This window comes from Macaca thibetana, chromosome 17 (assembly GCF_024542745.1).
Source record: "Macaca thibetana thibetana isolate TM-01 chromosome 17, ASM2454274v1, whole genome shotgun sequence".
NCBI lineage: Eukaryota > Metazoa > Chordata > Mammalia > Primates > Cercopithecidae > Macaca > Macaca thibetana.
This window is the reverse complement of record NC_065594.1, coordinates 27,899,908-27,919,013: the sequence shown is the minus strand read 5'-3', so window position 1 is coordinate 27,919,013 and position 19,106 is coordinate 27,899,908. Positions and strand designations below refer to the sequence as shown.

The following is a 19,106-nucleotide window of genomic DNA, read 5'->3' as shown; positions in this document are numbered from 1 at the left end:
TGGGGTATAGAAAAATGTCAGGCTCTCATAGTCACCCTTTTAAACTGCTAGAAAATTTGTATACTCACAGGCCATGAGGAACAAAAAAATTTTTTTTCATGGTCCCTTGCTTTTGTTTTTGTACCAAAAAAACCCAGTTTTGCTACAAATATCTGAGTAGCATAACTTCACATTGTGTTGGAAGATTTGTCATTGAGGAAAACATCTGCTTAAATTACAGGAATTTTATATTATACAGCTCTGAAAATTCTGCCATTTCCTTATTAACTAGCAGCTTTAATTTGTAGTTTATGAAATCTTGAGGGACTCTTTTACTGGGATTTCTTATTTTTGTTTTTTGTTTTTTCCCCCTTAATTTGGTGGGAGGGTCAAAGTGACTATAACCCAATAAAGACTTCTTAATGACAAAAAAAAAAAAAAAAAAAAAAAAAAAAGAGAAATCGCCACAGCTACTCCAGCCTTCAGCAACCAACACCCTGATCAGTCAGCAGCCATCAACATTAATACAAGACTCCAACCAGCAAAAAGATTAGGACTCACTGAAGGGTCAGGCAATAAATATTTTTATAAATTAAGTTATACATATTGTTTTCTTAGATATAATACTATTGCAAACTTAATAGACTGCAGTATAAAGTTATATAAATATAACTTTTATATGTGCTAGGAAAAACCAAATACACTGGCTTTATTGAGAAATTTGCTTTATTGCAATGGTCTGGAACTGAACCTACAGTATCTCCTAGGTATGTCTATACATGAATGCATTTGGCTTCTTTTTGAAATTCTACTTTAATGCAGAATATTTGATCATTGATTATTATGCATTCAGAGAATAAGTGTATATTTTTTAAAATAATGGAAAAAAGTATAATTGACTCAAAGAGTCAGAAATGTCTAGGACATTTAAGATAGAGTCATATCTAAACTACTGTGCCTTTCTCTTTAGTGAAATAATTCATTCACTATGTCATGGAACTTCTTGTAATAATAGCAACTAAGCATTACAGAATACATATAGCTAAACATTATAGAATATATTTATTATTATTATCACTTTCTTTGGTCAAAATATCTAGTTTTACATATCAACTTGGACTCTAAAATTATTTCTTGTATAATCCTTATGTTTCTATTGCAGGAAAGATTTTAAACTTTGTATAAAAACTTTCAAGCAAAACTTTAAAAATATCGTTTAAAAATATATTTAAATTTGGCGTAAAGCTTGAAACTCATTTTAATTTGATCACTTTTAACATTTCAGATTACTGAATTCATGTTATTGAAAATGTATAAGACATATTGGTATAAAAATTTAAGCATATTAAGAGTTAAAGGTATAATTTTTGTTGGCTTATTTGTTTTTAGCATTCCATATTGGAAGAAGAGCTTTCTACACGTGAAAAAAATGCCCTTGTTTAGCAAATCACACAAAAATCCAGCAGAAATTGTGAAAATCCTGAAAGACAATTTGGCCATTTTGGAAAAGCAAGACAAAAAGACAGACAAGGTATGAGCTAAAACAGTAACATTATGATGAAAGTACATGCAATGCCAAAAACCAATGTAAAAGCTTAATGAAGAATTCAAAATATGGTCTGTGATGTGAACATAGAGCCTCTATAAATAGATTGAAGTTGATTTCAGGTTTTATGAAACTGATTATTATTTAGTCTGTTGGGATGAACTTTAGGTTCATTCTCTAGAGACTCTGACCAACACTGGATCCCGCTAGACTACATAGCTTAAAGATCTAAAAGGTTATACTGGTGTGTAATGTTACATTTACATGAAAGATAAAAAGTTTTTATTTAAAGATTGACTGATAGTTTCTGTTACGGTGAATCTCATTTTCATATGGTTTTAAGGTCTTATTCAATGGGGCTTCCTCACAGGAATGTTAGTTATTCCTTCAAAGGGATATTGAAACCTATATATCTGATTTCTCTATAAAGTGACTAGTTTATGGCAAAATTCAAGATATCTATAAAAGAAATACACAAGTTCATAGTATCCTTCTATTCCAGTAAATGATACAATCTTAAATTCTACAAGGAGTGCAGAAATAGCTTATTCCAATTCTAGTACACTTTGTAATATTGAGCCAAATCTTGGCCCAAATAGAAGAAAAATGGCCTTTTTTGCAAGTATAAATCTAAATGGTAAAGAGAAAAAAAAGAAAAAAAAACTCTTTTACACATTTTCATTAGTAACTAGGAAAAGGCCAACTAAAACCACAATAAATTCACATTATGCAACTACTGCCTTGGCAAAAATGAAAAGATGTGATGATGTTAAGTGCTGACAAGGATGGAGAGCAATGAAGACTTTTCATTAACTGTGGATGATGACGTATACATTTATGTAACTGCTTTGAAAACCAGTTTATTATTATCTGTGAAATATGAAGATATGTATGTACTAAAATCCTGCAGTGCCACTCCCAGTTGTAAACTCTAGAGGTATTCTTGCACATCTGTGCCAGGAAAAAGGTACAAGAATGTTCATAGCATTGTTGTTAATAAAAACCTCTCAATGGAAACAACCCAATGTCCATGAACAGTGGAACCAATAACAAAGTTGTGGTATAGGCATTAGTGCGGAACATTGGAAAGTGATAAAAATTAAAGAACTTCTGCCTACATGCAACAGCATAGATGAATTTCTCAAATATAATGTTGAATGAAAGAAGCAAATTATGAAAGGGTAATGTACTGGTCCATAAAGTTGAAAATCAGTGGAACTAAGCTATATTGTTTCAGCCTAAGTTTTCTCATCTATAAAATAGGAATAATAAGAAATGTAAAGACATGTTTGTCACAAGAGATATAAAAGTATTTACATCTGAACTGAAAGGAGCCTTCAGGTGACTCCTGGGTGCTGAAAATGTTCTGTTTCTTGACTGGGTGGTGGTCTAAAGATGTCTGCTTTATGATTATTCTTAACTCTCTCTTAAACATACTCTCTGTGTATGTTTACAGCACTCTTCTGTGGCCATATCTCACAATTTAAGATGCTTCCGGTCTAGTACATTAAGGATTGCTTCAGTCAGGCTATTAAGGATATGAAAAATTACTTTTTAAAAGTAGTGTCAAAATTAGCCAGGCACGGTGGCAGGTGCCTGTAATCCCAGCTACTAGGGAGTATGAGGCTGGAGAATCGCTTGAACCGAGGAGGCAGAGGTTGCAGTGAGTTGAGATCATGCCGTTGCACTCCAACCTGGGTGACAAGAGCAAAACTCCATCTCAAAAATAAATAAATAAATAAAAGTAGTGTCACCCAAGAAGCAGAGCTAGAGACAAATAAAAATAAATAAATAATAAAAGTAGCATAATGCTACCATGAGTTATTTTTATGTAATTTGCCTTATTCTACTCATTTCCTTCTTCATTTATAATGATTACAGTATTATACTTAAAAGTAATAAAAGTATATTTCTTTTAAAATATTCATACAAATTATTAACTAAATTAGTCTGCTCTCCTTTCCTACCTATATTAATTTAAAAGATTTAAAATTGAGATATAATTAACATACCATATAATTCACTATTTAAAGTGTACAATTCATTGGTTTTTAGTACATTCACAAGGTTTTGCATCACCACTATCTAATTCTAGAACATTTTCGTCACCCACAAAAGAAACCCTGGAGCCATTAGTAGTCATTGCTTATTTCCCTCTCCCCCAGGCCCTAATACCCACGAATCTATGTACTTTCTGCCTCTATGGATTTGCCTAGTATTCTTTAAAATATAGTGAGGCTTTTTTTTTAAGTTTCATAGATAGCAAAAAAGACAGTGATTCTGTATGAGGAATAAATGAATTGACAAAGAAAGCTTATGAGTTTTGACAATTTACAATTGTATACTTGGACCATTCAAAAATCAAAAGAATAGGAATTTGTTGAAAAACCTTAACACAATGCTTTAAATAAAGATTAGCAGCTACTGATAAGTCTTCAAAATGGAATCAATTTAATTTTCAAGAATAAAGTTTATGGCCGGGCGCGGTGGCTCAAGCCTGTAATCCCAGCACTTTGGGAGGCTGAGACGGGTGGATCACGAGGTCAGGAGATCGAGACCATCCTGACTAACATGGAGAAACCCCGTCTCTACTAAAAAATACAAAAAACTAGCCGGGCGAGGTGGCGGGCGCCTGTAGTCCCAGCTATTCGGGAGGCTGAGGCAGGAGAATGGCGCAAACCCGGGAGGCGGAGCTTGCAGTGAGCTGAGATCCAGCCACTGCACTCCAGCCTGGGCGACAGAGCCAGACTCCGTCTCAAAAAAAAAAAAAAAAAAAAAAAAAAAGAATAAAGTTTATGTTGAATTGCTAGCAAAATTAGACAATGAGTGTGGTTTAAAAGATTATTGGGATGGATGCGATGGCTTATGCCTGTAATCCCAGCACTTTGGGAGGCTGAGGTGGGCATCCTGGCTAACGCGGTGAAACCCCATCTCTACTAAAAATACAAAAATTAGCTGGGCGTGGGGGTGGGCACCTGTAGTCCCAGCTACTTGGGAGGCTGAGAATGGTGTGAACCCAGGAGGTGGAGCTTGCAGTGAGCCGAGATTGTGCCACTGCATTCCAGACTGGGCAACAGAGCAAGACTCCATCTAAAAAAAAAAAAAAAAAGATTATTTAATGTATGTTGACTAAGTAGAAATACCAGAGAGCTTTTTTATATAAATAAATTTTATAATATTTATAATATTTTCCGAAATGAAAAAGGCAGTGCTTACTGTTTTTGTTTGTTTGTAACTGTACCATCAATTATAAATAAACAGAGCCCAAGACCAAGAAGTGGTTTTTTGGATTATTTGTTTGTTTGTTTATAGCCTAAAAATTTTGATTTTGATTCTTTTAACTGTTAGCATACTTTTTGGTCACTAGGCTTCAGAAGAAGTGTCGAAATCACTGCAAGCAATGAAAGAAATTCTGTGTGGTACAAATGAAAAAGAACCCCCAACAGAAGCAGTGGCTCAGCTAGCACAAGAACTCTACAATAGTGGCCTGCTGGTGACACTGATAGCTGACTTGCAGCTGATAGACTTTGAGGTAAACCAGCTGTAAAAGGACGCCAGTGGTGCTTTTCAATTTTAACATATATCTATCACTATTTTGACTTTTACTTTTCATTATTGCTTTCCATATGCTATTTTTTAAAGTTTTCTCTAAAACGTCTACAATTAATCTATTTTTTACAAAAGCAAAAAGCCAAACTATAGTTAAGTTTTATGCTGCTAGGTAGCAAAACTAATGGCTAATAGAAGTAATAATAAGAAATGACATTTGTTGAATGCTTGCTATATGCCAGGTACAGTTTCAAGCATTTAGCTCACTGAATTCTTAAAACTATCTTTGCGTTTAATACTGTATTATTAGCCCCATGTTATAGATAAAGAACCTAAAGTTCAAAGATATTAAGTAATTTGCCCAAAGTCACTCACTTACTTCAGAGCTTCAAATTCAGACAATTCTTTTAATGAACACATTAGACTAATGATTTAAGAAATGTGTTAATTGCTAGTAATATGTTTATCTCCTTTTGAAAGCAATTATTACCTCATTTACCTAAATAATACATTGACTAAGTAAAACAAAAGCTTAGAAATATAAGTGGTGAATATGTGTAGTCATTTTATTATCTATTGTGTAACTCAGAGGTTGTGATTTTTCAGTGACAAATGGATACATAGGCAAGTTCGGGCATTGACTGTTGAGGTGACAGAAGTCCTGGTTTGGCTTTGTTGCTTTGTTTCTACCATAATACCAATTTTGTTCCTATCGGGTAGGTACTTGGGTCTCCATTCATTCTCAGAGATAGAGGAGATATGCAAAGTGAATTGCTTTTCGTTTTGTTCACTGAATAAGTGGAAGGAAAACTAACGACAGTGATTACCATGATTAGAACAAGATCAGGTCAGGGCTCTGGGGATCTGTGGAAATAGTAGCCCACAGCTCTCTGCACAAGTTAGACCAGGGAAGATTTTTAGCAGCTGAAGCAGAGGAGGAGGAGTGCAGAGCCAGGAGGCACGCAGTCCAGTTGTGGCTAGAAGCAAGACCAAGTGGGGACGCGGAACGGCCTGGACTTCAGCTCATCCTTTCAGTTACAGCTGTCTTTTTCTTTCTTTCCCTTCCTTATTCAATCTCTGCCTTTGACATTTTCTGACCCATAACCTTTTTCTTTTTCCTCTTGCTTGGCTTGCTCACTCTCCCTCTCCATCTTAGGTCCCATTTCCTCTGAAAACCAGCTATATGTGAAATAATAGTCTTACTGTATGTATATACTTTTCTGTTTCTTTTATTTAATTTAAAATTAGGTATTATGAACACTTGTAGAAGCTGTGGCATAGTGAAAAAAACACTTGACTCGGAATGAGAATTGCTTAGAGTCCCAGCTCTGCTATTTCATGGTCAGTAACTTAACTGCTTTGAGCTTAAGCTTTCTCATCTATAAAATAGGAGTAATATGAACTTACAGCGTTGTTTTAAATATTAAACTAAATAAAAATATATACATATATATGTTGTGTTATATAGGGACACTAAATACGAATGCAAACTGTATACAAATGTCAAGTAGTTGTATTCTTTCATTTCCTCTTTTTCTCAAACTCAAGAACTAAAGTTAAATGTAAGCTGGTTTGTTTTTGTTATAACCCTTGATTTTTTTTTTGTTATAACCCTTAATTTTTTTTTAGATTTAGTTGGTCAGTGACTATAAATAGGAAAACGATTCCCTATTCTTATAGTATTATAGTTTTATAGATTTACTATTGTTTTGCTCATTTCTCTGAGAACAGCAGCATATTAAGCTACTGTCATCACTAATTCATAAGTATGCTTGAGTTAGTTTATGAGATTAACCCAATTTGCAGTGGAGTGCTGGAAGGAATATGACTAAGGATGGTTATGTTTTGAAGAATGAGTCAGGGATGAGAGGTCGTCAGGTTCAGTGACCTGGAGAAGCCTTGAGCAGCCACAGAACCTCAGGTTCAAAGTGCTCTCCAAGAATTGGGGAGTTAGGGAGGAGTATACCAAAGAAAAACTTTGGGTGTCTTACGACTTTCTTTGGCATTGGCTCAGATAACAAAAGTGGAACATAAGAAACAGTTATGTAAGTTCCCCTTCTTTTACGTGGCATAACAAATATAAATTAAAATTTTTGAGAAGAAGTTAATTTAAAAATTATTTTGGAAGTAAGACATTTAGTTCCCTAAAATAGACTTGTACATTATTGTCAAGTAAACTTTATTCTCTGGAATCCTTGGAGAAAGGAAGTATCTTTCTGAACATTTGAATTTTCCATATAGCTGAAGATTAAGCCTTCAAATGTGGAGTTAAATTGATTACTCTTGTGGATTACTTTAATTTTTAAAATAAAATGTATTATATACTTGCCTTCCCTCCTGAATAATATAAGTTTTAAAACTGATGATTCAAAACTATTATGAAGATTTGTTATTGTGATAATAAGATAGCAGGCAACTCTTAACTTTGTTTATTCAATTGACGTGACACATACCTAGAACGTAATTATAAGTGAACATGATACTCCATAGATGCAGCCATCCTCCTTCTCTAGCCCGTAGAAAAGTATACACTTCTTGGTCGAATGAATAAATGAATGAATGAAAAGGAGTGAAAGTTTAGTACAGTTCAATTGTAAGCATTTCAACTACATACAGTATTTTCAGAAAGGAGGCGCTTCCTTCCTGCCATTATTAGGCTACTTGTAGAAACCTACTATGTTATCTCTATGAACTGGAGGCGTGGACGATCAGCCTGCAGGCGGCAACTCTCCTTCTCAAGCCTAAAGTATCTATATAAGCTAGTGACAGCTTGATAAAATTCCGTCTGACTTCAAACTTACTCCAACGACACAGAACCCCCCACTCCCATGTCTTTTGGTTCATGGCTTGCACTGGGACAATCACTTCTATGTTACCTTGAGTACTAGGACTGTGTTTGCCATACATAGTGGCATGTTTGTATGTGAATTGATTGAATGAATGTAGTAATGAGAATGAGAGATCAAAGCAGAGGTAAAAGAATTGGACCAAAAGAAGGTGTCAGGACACACCAGTGAGCTATTTTTCTGGAGGAATTAGTAAATTGTTTAGAAGATAATTCAAACTCTTTGCAGTGATGATGATATGATTTCAGTAAGTGAATAGCCTCTCCTGGTGCTTCTTTGGAGAGAACAACAGTCATTTGACTGTAAAATTTCTGGTATGTTTTGATAACAGAAAGGAAAAATTATTATTTTAAGGATGGACTACAGCTTTTGCCAGATAACCTAGGAGAATGGCACATTCTTTACAGAGAAAAAAAGTGAATTTTTATTTAGAAGATACCATGATTGGCTTTTTTGTTAGTTTGAAAGGCTGAAGTCTCTAGACAATTTCTGGAACGAAAAGACTGAAAGAAAAAAGCTTAGATTTCCTTGGCAGAGAAAAGTAACAGAAATTTGAGAAATGCCCTCTTTGGCTAAGGTTGATAGGAGTAGGAAATAGAAGAAAGATAGGAGAAAGGTTTGGAGGGAGGGAGAGAGAGGGATCCAGAACCATGACAAAAGGAAGGTGTTCATGGAGAAAGATGATCAGGAAGACTGAGGAACCTTTCATCTTTCATAAAAGTGATCTGTAGACTTCCACTTGAAGGTGTTTCTGCACTGTGCTGTAATTATCCTTTGTTCATCTTAAACCTTTGTAAAGGAACTCTGTACTAATCATACATGTTGAGGCCGGGCACGGTGGCTCATGACTGTAATCCCAGCACTTTGGGAGGCCGAGGCGGGTGGATCACGAGGTCAGGAGATCGAGACCATCCTGGCTAACACGGTGAAACTTCATCTCTATTAAAAATATAAAAATTAGCTGGGCGTGGTGGCGGGCCCCTGTAGTCCCAGCTACTCAGGAGGCTGAGGCAGGAGAATGGCATGAACCTGGGAGGCGGAGCTTGCAGTGAGCCAAGATTGCACCACTGAACTCCAACCTGGGTGACGGAGCGAGACTCCATCTCAAAACAAAAACAAAGCAACAACAACAACAACAACAACAACACATGTCGAGTGAAGAAGGGATGGTTTTCTATCCTTGGAGTAAACTGAGTGTTGAAAAAATAAACAGTTGCTGGAAACAAGGCAAGGAATGGGGGTTGAAGGGTGCTAGGAGCAGGGGTTTGGAACCCTGAGCTGACAGCAGTGATGGTGGCTGGCAGCACTGACTTAGACTGGGTAGCAGGGACTGACTCAGGAATCTTTGACAAACCCACTTCTCTGTCAGGAATCTAGAGGAAAGTGGCCCATTGGGGTAGGGACAATACTGGAGGATCCTGCTATCATCATGTGAATAATGGCTAGGAGGTCGGCCTTCGGGTTAAATAAAAATCTCATTATGTAGCTATAAATTTTTATCTAATCCTTTAAGCCTTAAAATTGCAGACAGACAAGAACCATTTCAGCATACTATTATGAGGTTCAAAAAATGATTTGTGACTGAGTTTGCAAGGCTTCTGATTTTTATGGGCTCAGGATCAAACTCAGCTGTGTTTTTTGAGGTTTGGCTACTATTCAAAACACAGCTTTATACTCTTTGATGTTTTGAAACACAACGTGATAAGAGATCAAAGGAGGGAAAATGTGTTGCCTATAAGGTCTGATACATTCATTTTAAAGGCAGGTGTGCCTTGCAAAACTAGGATGGATGCAAAGTGAACTGTTCAGGCTGAATAAGCAGCTCAAAGAAGCAGAAAATTGTCTTCTGTGGTAACTTAATCCCTAATGATTATTTCTTGCCACATTAAAAAAAAAAAATTAGCAAAACAGGCCCAGCACAGTGGCTCACGCCTATAATCCCAGCACTTTGGGAGGCTGAGGTGGGAGGATTGCTTAAGCCCAGGAGTTTGAGACCCCCTGGGCAACATGGCAAAACCCTGTCTCAAAAAAAATTAAAAAAAAAAAAAAATAGCAGGCCATGCATGCCTGTGGTCCCAGCTACTCAGGAGGCTAAGTTGGAAGAATCACAGTGGTTGAGGCTACAGTGAGCCAAGATTGTGCCACTGCACTCCAGCTTGGGTAATAGAATGAGACCCTGTCTCAAAAGAAAAAAAAAAAAAAAAGCAAAAGAAACACTCCAGGATCAACTTTTCTGCTTTTCATTAAGCCATTTTGTAGTCCTACATTTTGTAAATGTTTATCCTCTAACAATCTTTTTCTATTCCCTGGACCTGATTAAAGTGGTCCTTGGCCAGGCGCGGTGGCTCCCGCCTGTAATCCCAGCATTTTGGGAAACCTGAGGTCAGGGGTTCGAGACCAGCCTGGCCAATGTGGCAAAACCCCATCTGTACTAAAAATATAAAAATTAGCTCTGGCCATGGTGGCATGCACCTGTAATCCCAGCTACTCAGGAGGCGGAGGCAGGAGAATAGCTTGAACCCGGGAGGTGGAGGTTGCAGTGAGCCAAGATCACACCATTGTACACCATCATGGGCAACGAGAATGAAACTCCATCTCAAAAAAAAAAAAAAGACAAAGAAAAAAAAAAGTGGTTCTTTACCTTTGGTTTTATTACTGTAAAAATATAACAGAAATTGTAAAGCCTTAAAATACCAGCTTTGACTGTACTTCATACATTTAACAATTTGAAATGCTTACTATGCATGTCAGCCATTGATTTTATTTAATTATATTTGGTCTTGGTTTTATTTGATTGTTTATATATTTCGTGCTCATCACTGGACAAATTAAAGAATTTACAATCTCAGGTAGGGAAATACTATGTCATAGAAAATGGAATTTTATGTTATCATTATCCTATTGCCCTCCTAAAATTAATGAAGATAAGCTTTAGAAGGCCTTTATCCTAAAGAGGAATGTAATTTATGGGTGATTAAAAATGGCATTTGGCATCAGGCTCTTAATTAGATGTGAAACCTGTTAGTTATTTGTAATAAAATTAAGACAGTGACCATTAGTTTGATTGTACCAGACATTTTAAGGAATGTCATCTGCATGAGGATGAAGGCTGCTTGCGCTGTGTATAACGTGTTGTGTCTGCCCGCTCCCTGTCCTTTCTGGGGAATGCTCCCTCCTTCTCCACTCACATGGTTACCATGGGAACAACCATTTTGGGTGACATGACACCCTGGACAACACACAGCTGAATGACCTGCAAGTGGATATCTGACCAAAAGAGGGCCAGAGGCTTTCTGCAGGAATTCTGGAACTAGAACTGAGATAGAACCCCAGTATCTAGCCAGGTGCTAAAGATAGTAAATGCAGTTTTTCCATCAGTGGCCATATTTTTCACTATGTGGACTAAAGAAACAGAAGAAGCCAGCCTGCAGAGACAATAGAATGACACAGATATTGGGACAGTGGGGTAGATAATCTCCCATATAAATTCCAACAGATAGATTTCATGTAATATGTAAATTTAATTATATTTAAATTTTTTTGAGAGCAACTTTGAGCTAGCTTGTACTTTCATTCCCTGTATCTTTCCCAATATGTATAAATTAGTTCAATTTGAATTTTAGTCCCCAGCAAGATCCCTCACTCATCCATTCAGTGGCCACCCCTCACCCTGCAGACTGTTCTGCCTCTCTACTTCTGCTACTGAAATTCAGCACAACCATTTGCTCCCACCCACCTCAACTCCCCCGCAACACACCAGCAAGAATAGAGAAGTCCATGACTTCAGTGGCTATAATTTTCATTTTTTAAAATTATGATACAATTTATAAATAGTAACATTCACCCTTTTTAGTGCACAGTTCTGTAATGAAGAACAGTTCCATCACCCTAAAAAATTTTCCTATGCCGGCAGGGCGTGGTGGCTCATGCCTGTAATCCCAGCACTTTGGGAGGCCTAGGTGGGCAGATCACGAGGTCAGGAGATCGAGACCATCCTGGCCAACATGGTAAAACCCTGTCTCTACTAAAAATACAAAAATTAACCAGGTGTGGTGGTGTGCACCTGTAGTCCCAGCTACTTGGGAGGTTGAAGCAGGAGAATCGCTTGAACCTGGCAGGCGGAGGTTGCAGCGAGCTGAGATTGTGCCACTTCAGCCCAGGCAACAGAGCAAGACCTTGTCTCAAAAAAAAAAAAAAAAAAAAAAAAAATTATCCTATGCCTCTTTGTAATCAGCTCCTTTTCCTGTCCCCAGCCTCTGGCAACCATTGATCAGTTTTCAGTCCTTATATTTTCACCATTGCAAAAAGATTGGGTAAACAGAATCATATGTATGTAGCCTTTTCAGCCTGGCTTCTGTCCGCATAATGCATTTGAGATTCATCCATGTTGTTGCCATGTATTAGGAGTCTGTGGCTTTTTATTGCTGAGTAGTAGTCCTTTGCATGGATGGACCACAGTTCATTTATCGATTCCCCACTTGTAGGATATTTTACATATTTCCAGTTTCTAGCAATTACAAATAAAGCGGCCATAACCATTTATGTATAGTATTTAGTGTGAACATAGGTTTTCATTTCACTTAGATAAATACCTAGGAGTGGGGCTGTTGGGGAATGTCAACTTTTGTTTTGTTTTGTTGTTTTATTTTAGCCATTCTAATAAGGGTTTGTGATATCTCATTGTGATTTTAATTTGGATTTCCCTAATGACTAATGATGTTGAGCATCTTTTCATGTACATTTTTGCCACTATGTACTCTTCTTTTATGAAGTATCTATTCAGATCTTTTGCCCCCTTTTAATTTTGTTGCTGAATTTTGAGAATTCTTTATATACTGTATAAAAGTCAATGGCTTATGTTTTAAAGTGGGTGTTTTCTAGTCTCTGCCTTCTTTTCTCGTTTCCCTTTTCTCATCTATGCTATCCATGAGGGATGCTCTTTTTCAGCAATTATTCTGGTTGCTGTGACTGCTGTTCACTACCTATTTCTTCCCTCCTTTTCTCTTTTCTTATTTGATTTTAGTTAATACTTCCATATATATCATTCATTCAGCAAATAATTGTGGAGCATTTCATGTTAAAGCTGACTTTTTTGAATTTGCCAGCAAACACAAGGGCTGCTTCTTCAGGTTTGGGATCTTATTGGTCACATTATATGTAACCTGAGAATTGCCAGCTAATTTTTGGCATTTTGGGTCATTTCTGGATGTTGCTTCTTTATTATCAAAGTTACTTTGAGAGTTTTTTTCTTTTTTTCTGGCCACTCCTGAGTCCAGGACTTGAGATCTGGCAACCTGTGGGTTGCAAAAAACTGGTTTTGAAATAGTTACGGTTTCACTCCAGTTAGATTTGGCATGACAAATTGAGAACTACAAAGATTAACGTGTAATGTAGAGATCATTATTCACCAGCTTGTACCTGTTTCAGTGTTCTGTAATCCTTTCTATTCTAATCCTTTCCTCTGTTTTGGGAGTCGGTCCCTGGTAGCAGAACTTGTTTTTGTTATCCACAGGGGGCTTCCTTTGCCTTTGCACCCATTTGCTAATGAACTAGAAGAATGTTTTCCTCTGTGTAAAAGTTGGATAGAGTTCTGTGGAGCTTCATTTCTACTGTTCACTGGAATGCTGTATGGAATGTTCTTGCGGCATTTCACTGGGAAGTATGAAAAACATGTTCCTATGACATTTCAAAGAGGGTTGATATTTATTCTGCAATATTACACTGTAGGGTCTAGAAATTTTGAACAAAACATGATTTCTTTCATTTTAAAACCAATTTATGCTTACAGCTATATCTTTTTTTATACAGCAAATATAGTCTTTAACATCAGTATAGTCTTTAGCCATCAGTGGCAGGATCTCAGCTCACTGCCACCTACACCTCCCACCTACACCTCTCAGGCTCAAGTGATCCTCCCACCTCAGCCTCCCAAATAGCTGGGACTGTAGGCGTATGCCACTACACCCAGCTAATTTTTGTATTTTTTTTTTTTTTGGTAGAGATGGGTTTTCACCATGTTGCCAAGACTGATCTCAAACTCCTGGGGTTCAACTGATCCTCTAGCCTTGGCCTCTCAAAGTGCTAGAATTACAGGCATGAGCCACCATGCCCAGCCTATAAACATTTTTTCGTGTTTTTAAATTATGAGAGCAACTGATTTTAAAGTATCCTTTTCAATTGAAGATTCACTTCCTAATTGGTTTTTGTGTGAACATAAGTTTTCATTTCTCTGTGATAGATGCAAAGAGCACAATTGCTGTTATGGTTAGCTGCATGTTTAGCTGTTTCAGGAACTGCTAAAGTGTTTTCCAGATTGGCTATACTGTTTTACATTTCCACCACAATCTATGAGTACGGTTTTTCTTCATTCTTGCCAGCATTTGATGTTGTTGCTGTTTTTTACTGTAGCCATTTTGATAGGCATGTAGTAATAGTTCATTGTGGTTTTGATTTTCATTTCCCTAATGGTTAACGATGTTGAACATCTTTTATGTACTTGTTGCCATCTGTATATCCTCTTTGGTAAAATGTCTCTTCATGTCTTTTACCCATTTTCTCTTTTTTGTTTATTTTTATTTTATTTTTTAAGTAGAGATGGGATCTTGCTATGTTGCCCAGGCTACTCTCAAACTCCTGGCTCAAGCAATCTGCCTGCTTCAGCTTTCCAAAGTAATTTCATGCCTGGGATTATAGGCACGGGCCACCCCACCCAGCCTTTTGTCCATTTTCTAGTTAGATTGTTTGTTTGTTTGAGGCAGGACCTTGGTCTGTTGCCCAGGCTGGAATTCAGTGGCACAATCTCAGTTCACTGCAGCTTCTGCCTCTAGGGCTCAAGCGATTCTTGTGCCTCAGCCTCCCGAGTAGCTGGGATTACAGGCATGCACCACCACACCCAGCTAATTTTTGTATTTTTAGTAGAGACAAGGTTTCACCATGTTGGTCAGCCTGGTCTCAAACTCCTGACCTCAGGTGATCTACCTGCCTTAGCCTCCCAAAACACTGGGATTACATGAGTGAGCCACCATGCCTGGCAGATTGCTTGTTTTTTATACTATTAAGTTTTTTGGGCTTTGGTTGGGGGGTTGGGTTTCGGAGAGAGAACATTTGGAGAGCATGGGTTGTTTTTTTTTTTAGACAGAGTGTCGCTCTTGTTGCCCAGGTTTGAGTGCAATGGCACGATCTCAGCCCACTGCAGCCTCTGCCTCCTGGGTTCAGACGATTCCCTTGCCTCAGCCTCCCGAGTAGCTGGGATTACAGGTGCATGCCACCACACCTGGCTAATTTTTGTATTTTTAGTAGAGATGGGATTTTACCATCTTAGCCATGCTGGTCTCGAACTCCTGACCTCGTGAGAGCATGGGTTTTTATTTATTTCCTTTTTCTCTTTTTAATTTTTGTGGGTACATAGTAGGCAGTGTATATGAGATATTTTAGTACAGGCATGTAATGTGTAATAACCACACCATGGAAATTTGGGTATCCATCCTCTCAAGCATTTATCCTTGGTGTTACTGGATCTTATTCATTGTTTCTATTGTTTTTTGTACCCATTAACCATCCCCATCCCCCATACACATACTCCCCTACTACCTTCCTAGCCTCTGGTAACCATGCTTCTATTCTTGATTTTCATGAGTTCATTTGTTTTAATTTTTAGATCCTACAAATAACTGAGAGCATCTGATGTTTGTCTTTCTGTGCCTGGTTTATTTCACTTAAAATAATGACTTCCAGTTCCATCCATGTTGTTGCAATGACAGAATCTCATTCCTTTTTATGGCTGAATAGTACTTTATTGTATATAGGTACCACATTTTCTTTATCCTCATTTTGTCATCTGTTTTTGGACACTTAGGTTGTTTCCAAATCTTGGCTATTGTGAACAATACTATTAACAAATATGGGAGTGTAAATATCTCTTTTATATACTGATTTCCTTTCTTTTGGGCATATACCTAAGAGTAGGATTGCTAAATCATATGGTAGCTCTATTTGTAGTTTTTTTTTTTTTTTCTTTGAGATGGAATCTTGCTCTGTTGCCCAGGCTGGAGTGCAGTGGCGCAATCTTGGCTCACTGCAAGCTCCTCCTCCCAGGTTCACGCCATTCTCCTGCCTCATCCTCCCGAGTAGCCGGGACTACAGTGCCCGCCACTAGGCCCTGCTAATGTTTTTGTATTTTTAGTAGAGACGGGGTTTCACCACGTTAGCCAGGATGGTCTCGATCTCCTGACCTCGTGATCCGCCTGCCTCAGCCTCCCAAAGTGCTGGGATTACAGGCTTGAGCCACCACACCCAGCCTCTATTTGTAGTTTTCTGAGGAACCTCCAAATTGTTCTCCATAGCAGTTGTACCAATTTACATTCCTACCAACAGCATATGAAGTTTTCCTTTTCCCCACATCCTCACCAGCAATAGTTGTTACCTGACATTTAGATAAAAGGCATTTTAACTGTGGTGAGATGATATCTCATTGTAGTTTTGATTTGCATTTCTCTGATAATCAGTGATGTTGACCACCTTTTCATAGAAGGCCTGTGTTCTGTAGGTTGTCTTTTTACTTTGTTGATTGTATCCTTCACTGTGCAGAAGCTTTTAAATTTGATGTGGTCCCATTTGTCCATTTTTGCTTTGATTGCCTGTGCTTGTGGGGTTTTGCTCAAGAAGTTTTTGCCCAGACCAAGGTCGTGGAGAGTTTCCCTAATATTTTCTTTTAGGAGCTTCATAGTTTCATAGATCTTAGATAAAAGTCTTTAATCCATTTTGATTTGATTTTTGTATGTGACAAGAAATAGGGGTCTAATTTCATTCTTCTGCATATGAATATTCAGTTTTCTTTGCACAATTTGTTGAAGACTGTCTTATGTTCTCAGCATCTTTGTAAAAAATGAGTTCACTGTAGGTGCGTAAATTTGTTTCTGAGTTCTTTGTTCTGTTCCATTGATCTGTGTGTCTGTTTTTATGCCAGTACCATGCTGTTTTGGTTACTATGTAGCTCTGTAGTATAATTCAAAGTCAAGTCATGTGATTTCTTCAGTTTTGTTCTTTTTGCTCAGGAAAGTTTTGGCTATTCTGTGTTTTTTGTGGCTCCATGTAAATTTTGGATGGTTTTTTCTATTTCGATGAAGAATGTCATTGGTACTTTGACAGGGATTGCACTGAATCTGTAGATTATGTTGGGTAGTATGAACATTTTAACAATATTGTTTCTTTCAATCCATGGACATGAGTATCTTTCCTTCTTTGCATGTCCTCTTTAATTTCTTTCATCGGTTTTTTTATACTTTTCATTATGGAGATTTTTTACTTCTTTGGTTAAGTTAATTTCTAGGTATTTATTTATTTGTTGCTATTATAAATGGGATTTCTTTTTTGATTTCTTTTTCAGCTTGTTCACTGTTAGCACATAGAAATGCTGCTGATTTTTGTATGTTGATTTTTGTATCCTGCAACTTTATTGAATTTGCTCATCAATTCTAATAGTTTTTTTGTGGAGTCTTTAGTTTTTTCCAAATATAAGGTCATATCATCTGCAAACAAAGATAATTTGACTTTTCCAATTTGGATGCCCTTCATTTCATTCTCTTGTTTGATTGCTCTGGCTAAGACTTCCAATATTATGTTGAATAATGGTGGTAAAAGTTATCATGTTCCAGATCTAAGATCTGCTACTGTTGTATTGGGATCTATCTCTCACTTTAGCTCTAATAATATTTGCTCTTCATTTCATTCTCTTGTTTGATTGCTCTAGCTCAGACTTCCAATATTATGTTGAATAACAGTGTTAAAAGTTATCATGCCCCAGATCTGAGATCTGCTACTGTTGTATTGGGATGTATCTCTCACTTTAGTTCTAATAATATTTGTTTTACATATCTGGATGCTCCAGTGTTTGGTGCATATATATTTACAATTGTTATATCCTCTTGCTGAAATGACCCCTTTGTTATTATATAATGACTTTCTTTGTCTCTTCTTACAGTTTTTGTCTTGAAATCTGTTTTGTCTGATGTAAGTATAGCTACTCCTCCTCGGTTTTGTTTGTTTGTTTTCATTAGCATGGAATATCTTTTTCCATGTCTTTATTTTCAGTCCATGTGTATCTTCATAGGTGAGGTGTGTTTCTTGTAGGCAACAGATCATCTGGGTCTTGTTTTTTTCATCCATTCAACCACTCTATGTCTTTTTTTTTTTTTTTTTTTTTTTTTGAGACAGGGTCTCACTCTGTCATCCAGGCTGGAGTGCAGTAGCACAGTCACAGCTCACTGAACCGTTGACCTCCTGGGCTCAGGTGATCCTTACACCTCAGCCTCCCAAGTAGCCACTCTGTGTCTTTTGATTGCAGACTTTAGTCCATTTACATACAATGTTATTACTGACAAGTAGGGGCTTACTCCTGCCATTTTGTTATTTGTTTTCTGGTTGTTTTTTATTGTTTCTTCCTTCTTTTTTTTTTTTTTTTTTTGAGACGGAGTCTCGCTCTGTCGCCCAGGCTGGAGTGCAGTGGCCGGATCTCAGCTCACTGCAAGCTCCGCCTCCCGGGTTCACGCCATTCTCCTGCCTCAGCCTCCCGAGTAGCTGGGACTACAGGCGCCCGCCACCTCGCCCGGCTAGTTTTTTGTACTTTTTAAGTAGAGACGGGGTTTCACCGTGTTAGCCAGGATGGTCTCGATCTCCTGACCTCGTGATCCACCCGTCTTGGCCTCCCAGAGTGCTGGGATTACAGGCTTGAGCCACCGCGCCCGGGCTGTTTCTTCCTTCTTTACTTCCATTCTGTCTTCCTTTTAGTGAATGTGATTTTCTCTGGTGGTGTGCTTTAATTTCTTGTTTTTTATTTTTTGTGTATCCATTGTATGTTTTTTTATTTGAGGTTACCATGAGGCATGCATATACCATCTTATAACCCATTGTTTTAGGCTGATGACAACTTAATACTAATTACATAAAGAAATGCACAGAAAGAAAACTAATAAGAGCCCTACACCTTAACTTCCTCCCCTGCTTTTTAACTTTTTGTTGTTTCTCTTTGTGTCTTATTGTACTGTTTATACCTTGAAAAGTTGTTAATATTTTTGGTTGGTTCATCATTTAGTCTTTCTCCTTAAGACAAGAGTAGTTTACACACAACCATTACAGTGTTATACTATTCTGTGTTTTTCTATGTGCTTCCTATTTCCAGTGGATTTTAT

General features: G+C 37.4%; 2 protein-coding genes across 12 annotated transcripts in view; one reads left to right on the top strand and one right to left on the bottom strand.

Moving 5' to 3' along the window:
* Positions 1–19,106, top strand: part of CAB39L (calcium binding protein 39 like) — a 135,994-nt gene that overhangs the window by 65,311 nt on the left and 51,577 nt on the right. For all 11 annotated transcript variants that reach the window (XM_050766344.1, XM_050766345.1, XM_050766338.1 and 8 more), the window contains 2 exons: positions 1,369–1,510; positions 4,893–5,057. In XM_050766344.1, the coding sequence (XP_050622301.1) occupies positions 1,369–1,510; positions 4,893–5,057 (307 nt within the window). The remainder of the gene's footprint in view (positions 1–1,368; positions 1,511–4,892; positions 5,058–19,106) is intronic.
* Positions 1–19,106, bottom strand: part of PHF11 (PHD finger protein 11) — a 211,056-nt gene that overhangs the window by 148,979 nt on the left and 42,971 nt on the right. The gene's annotated exons all lie outside the window — the stretch shown is intronic.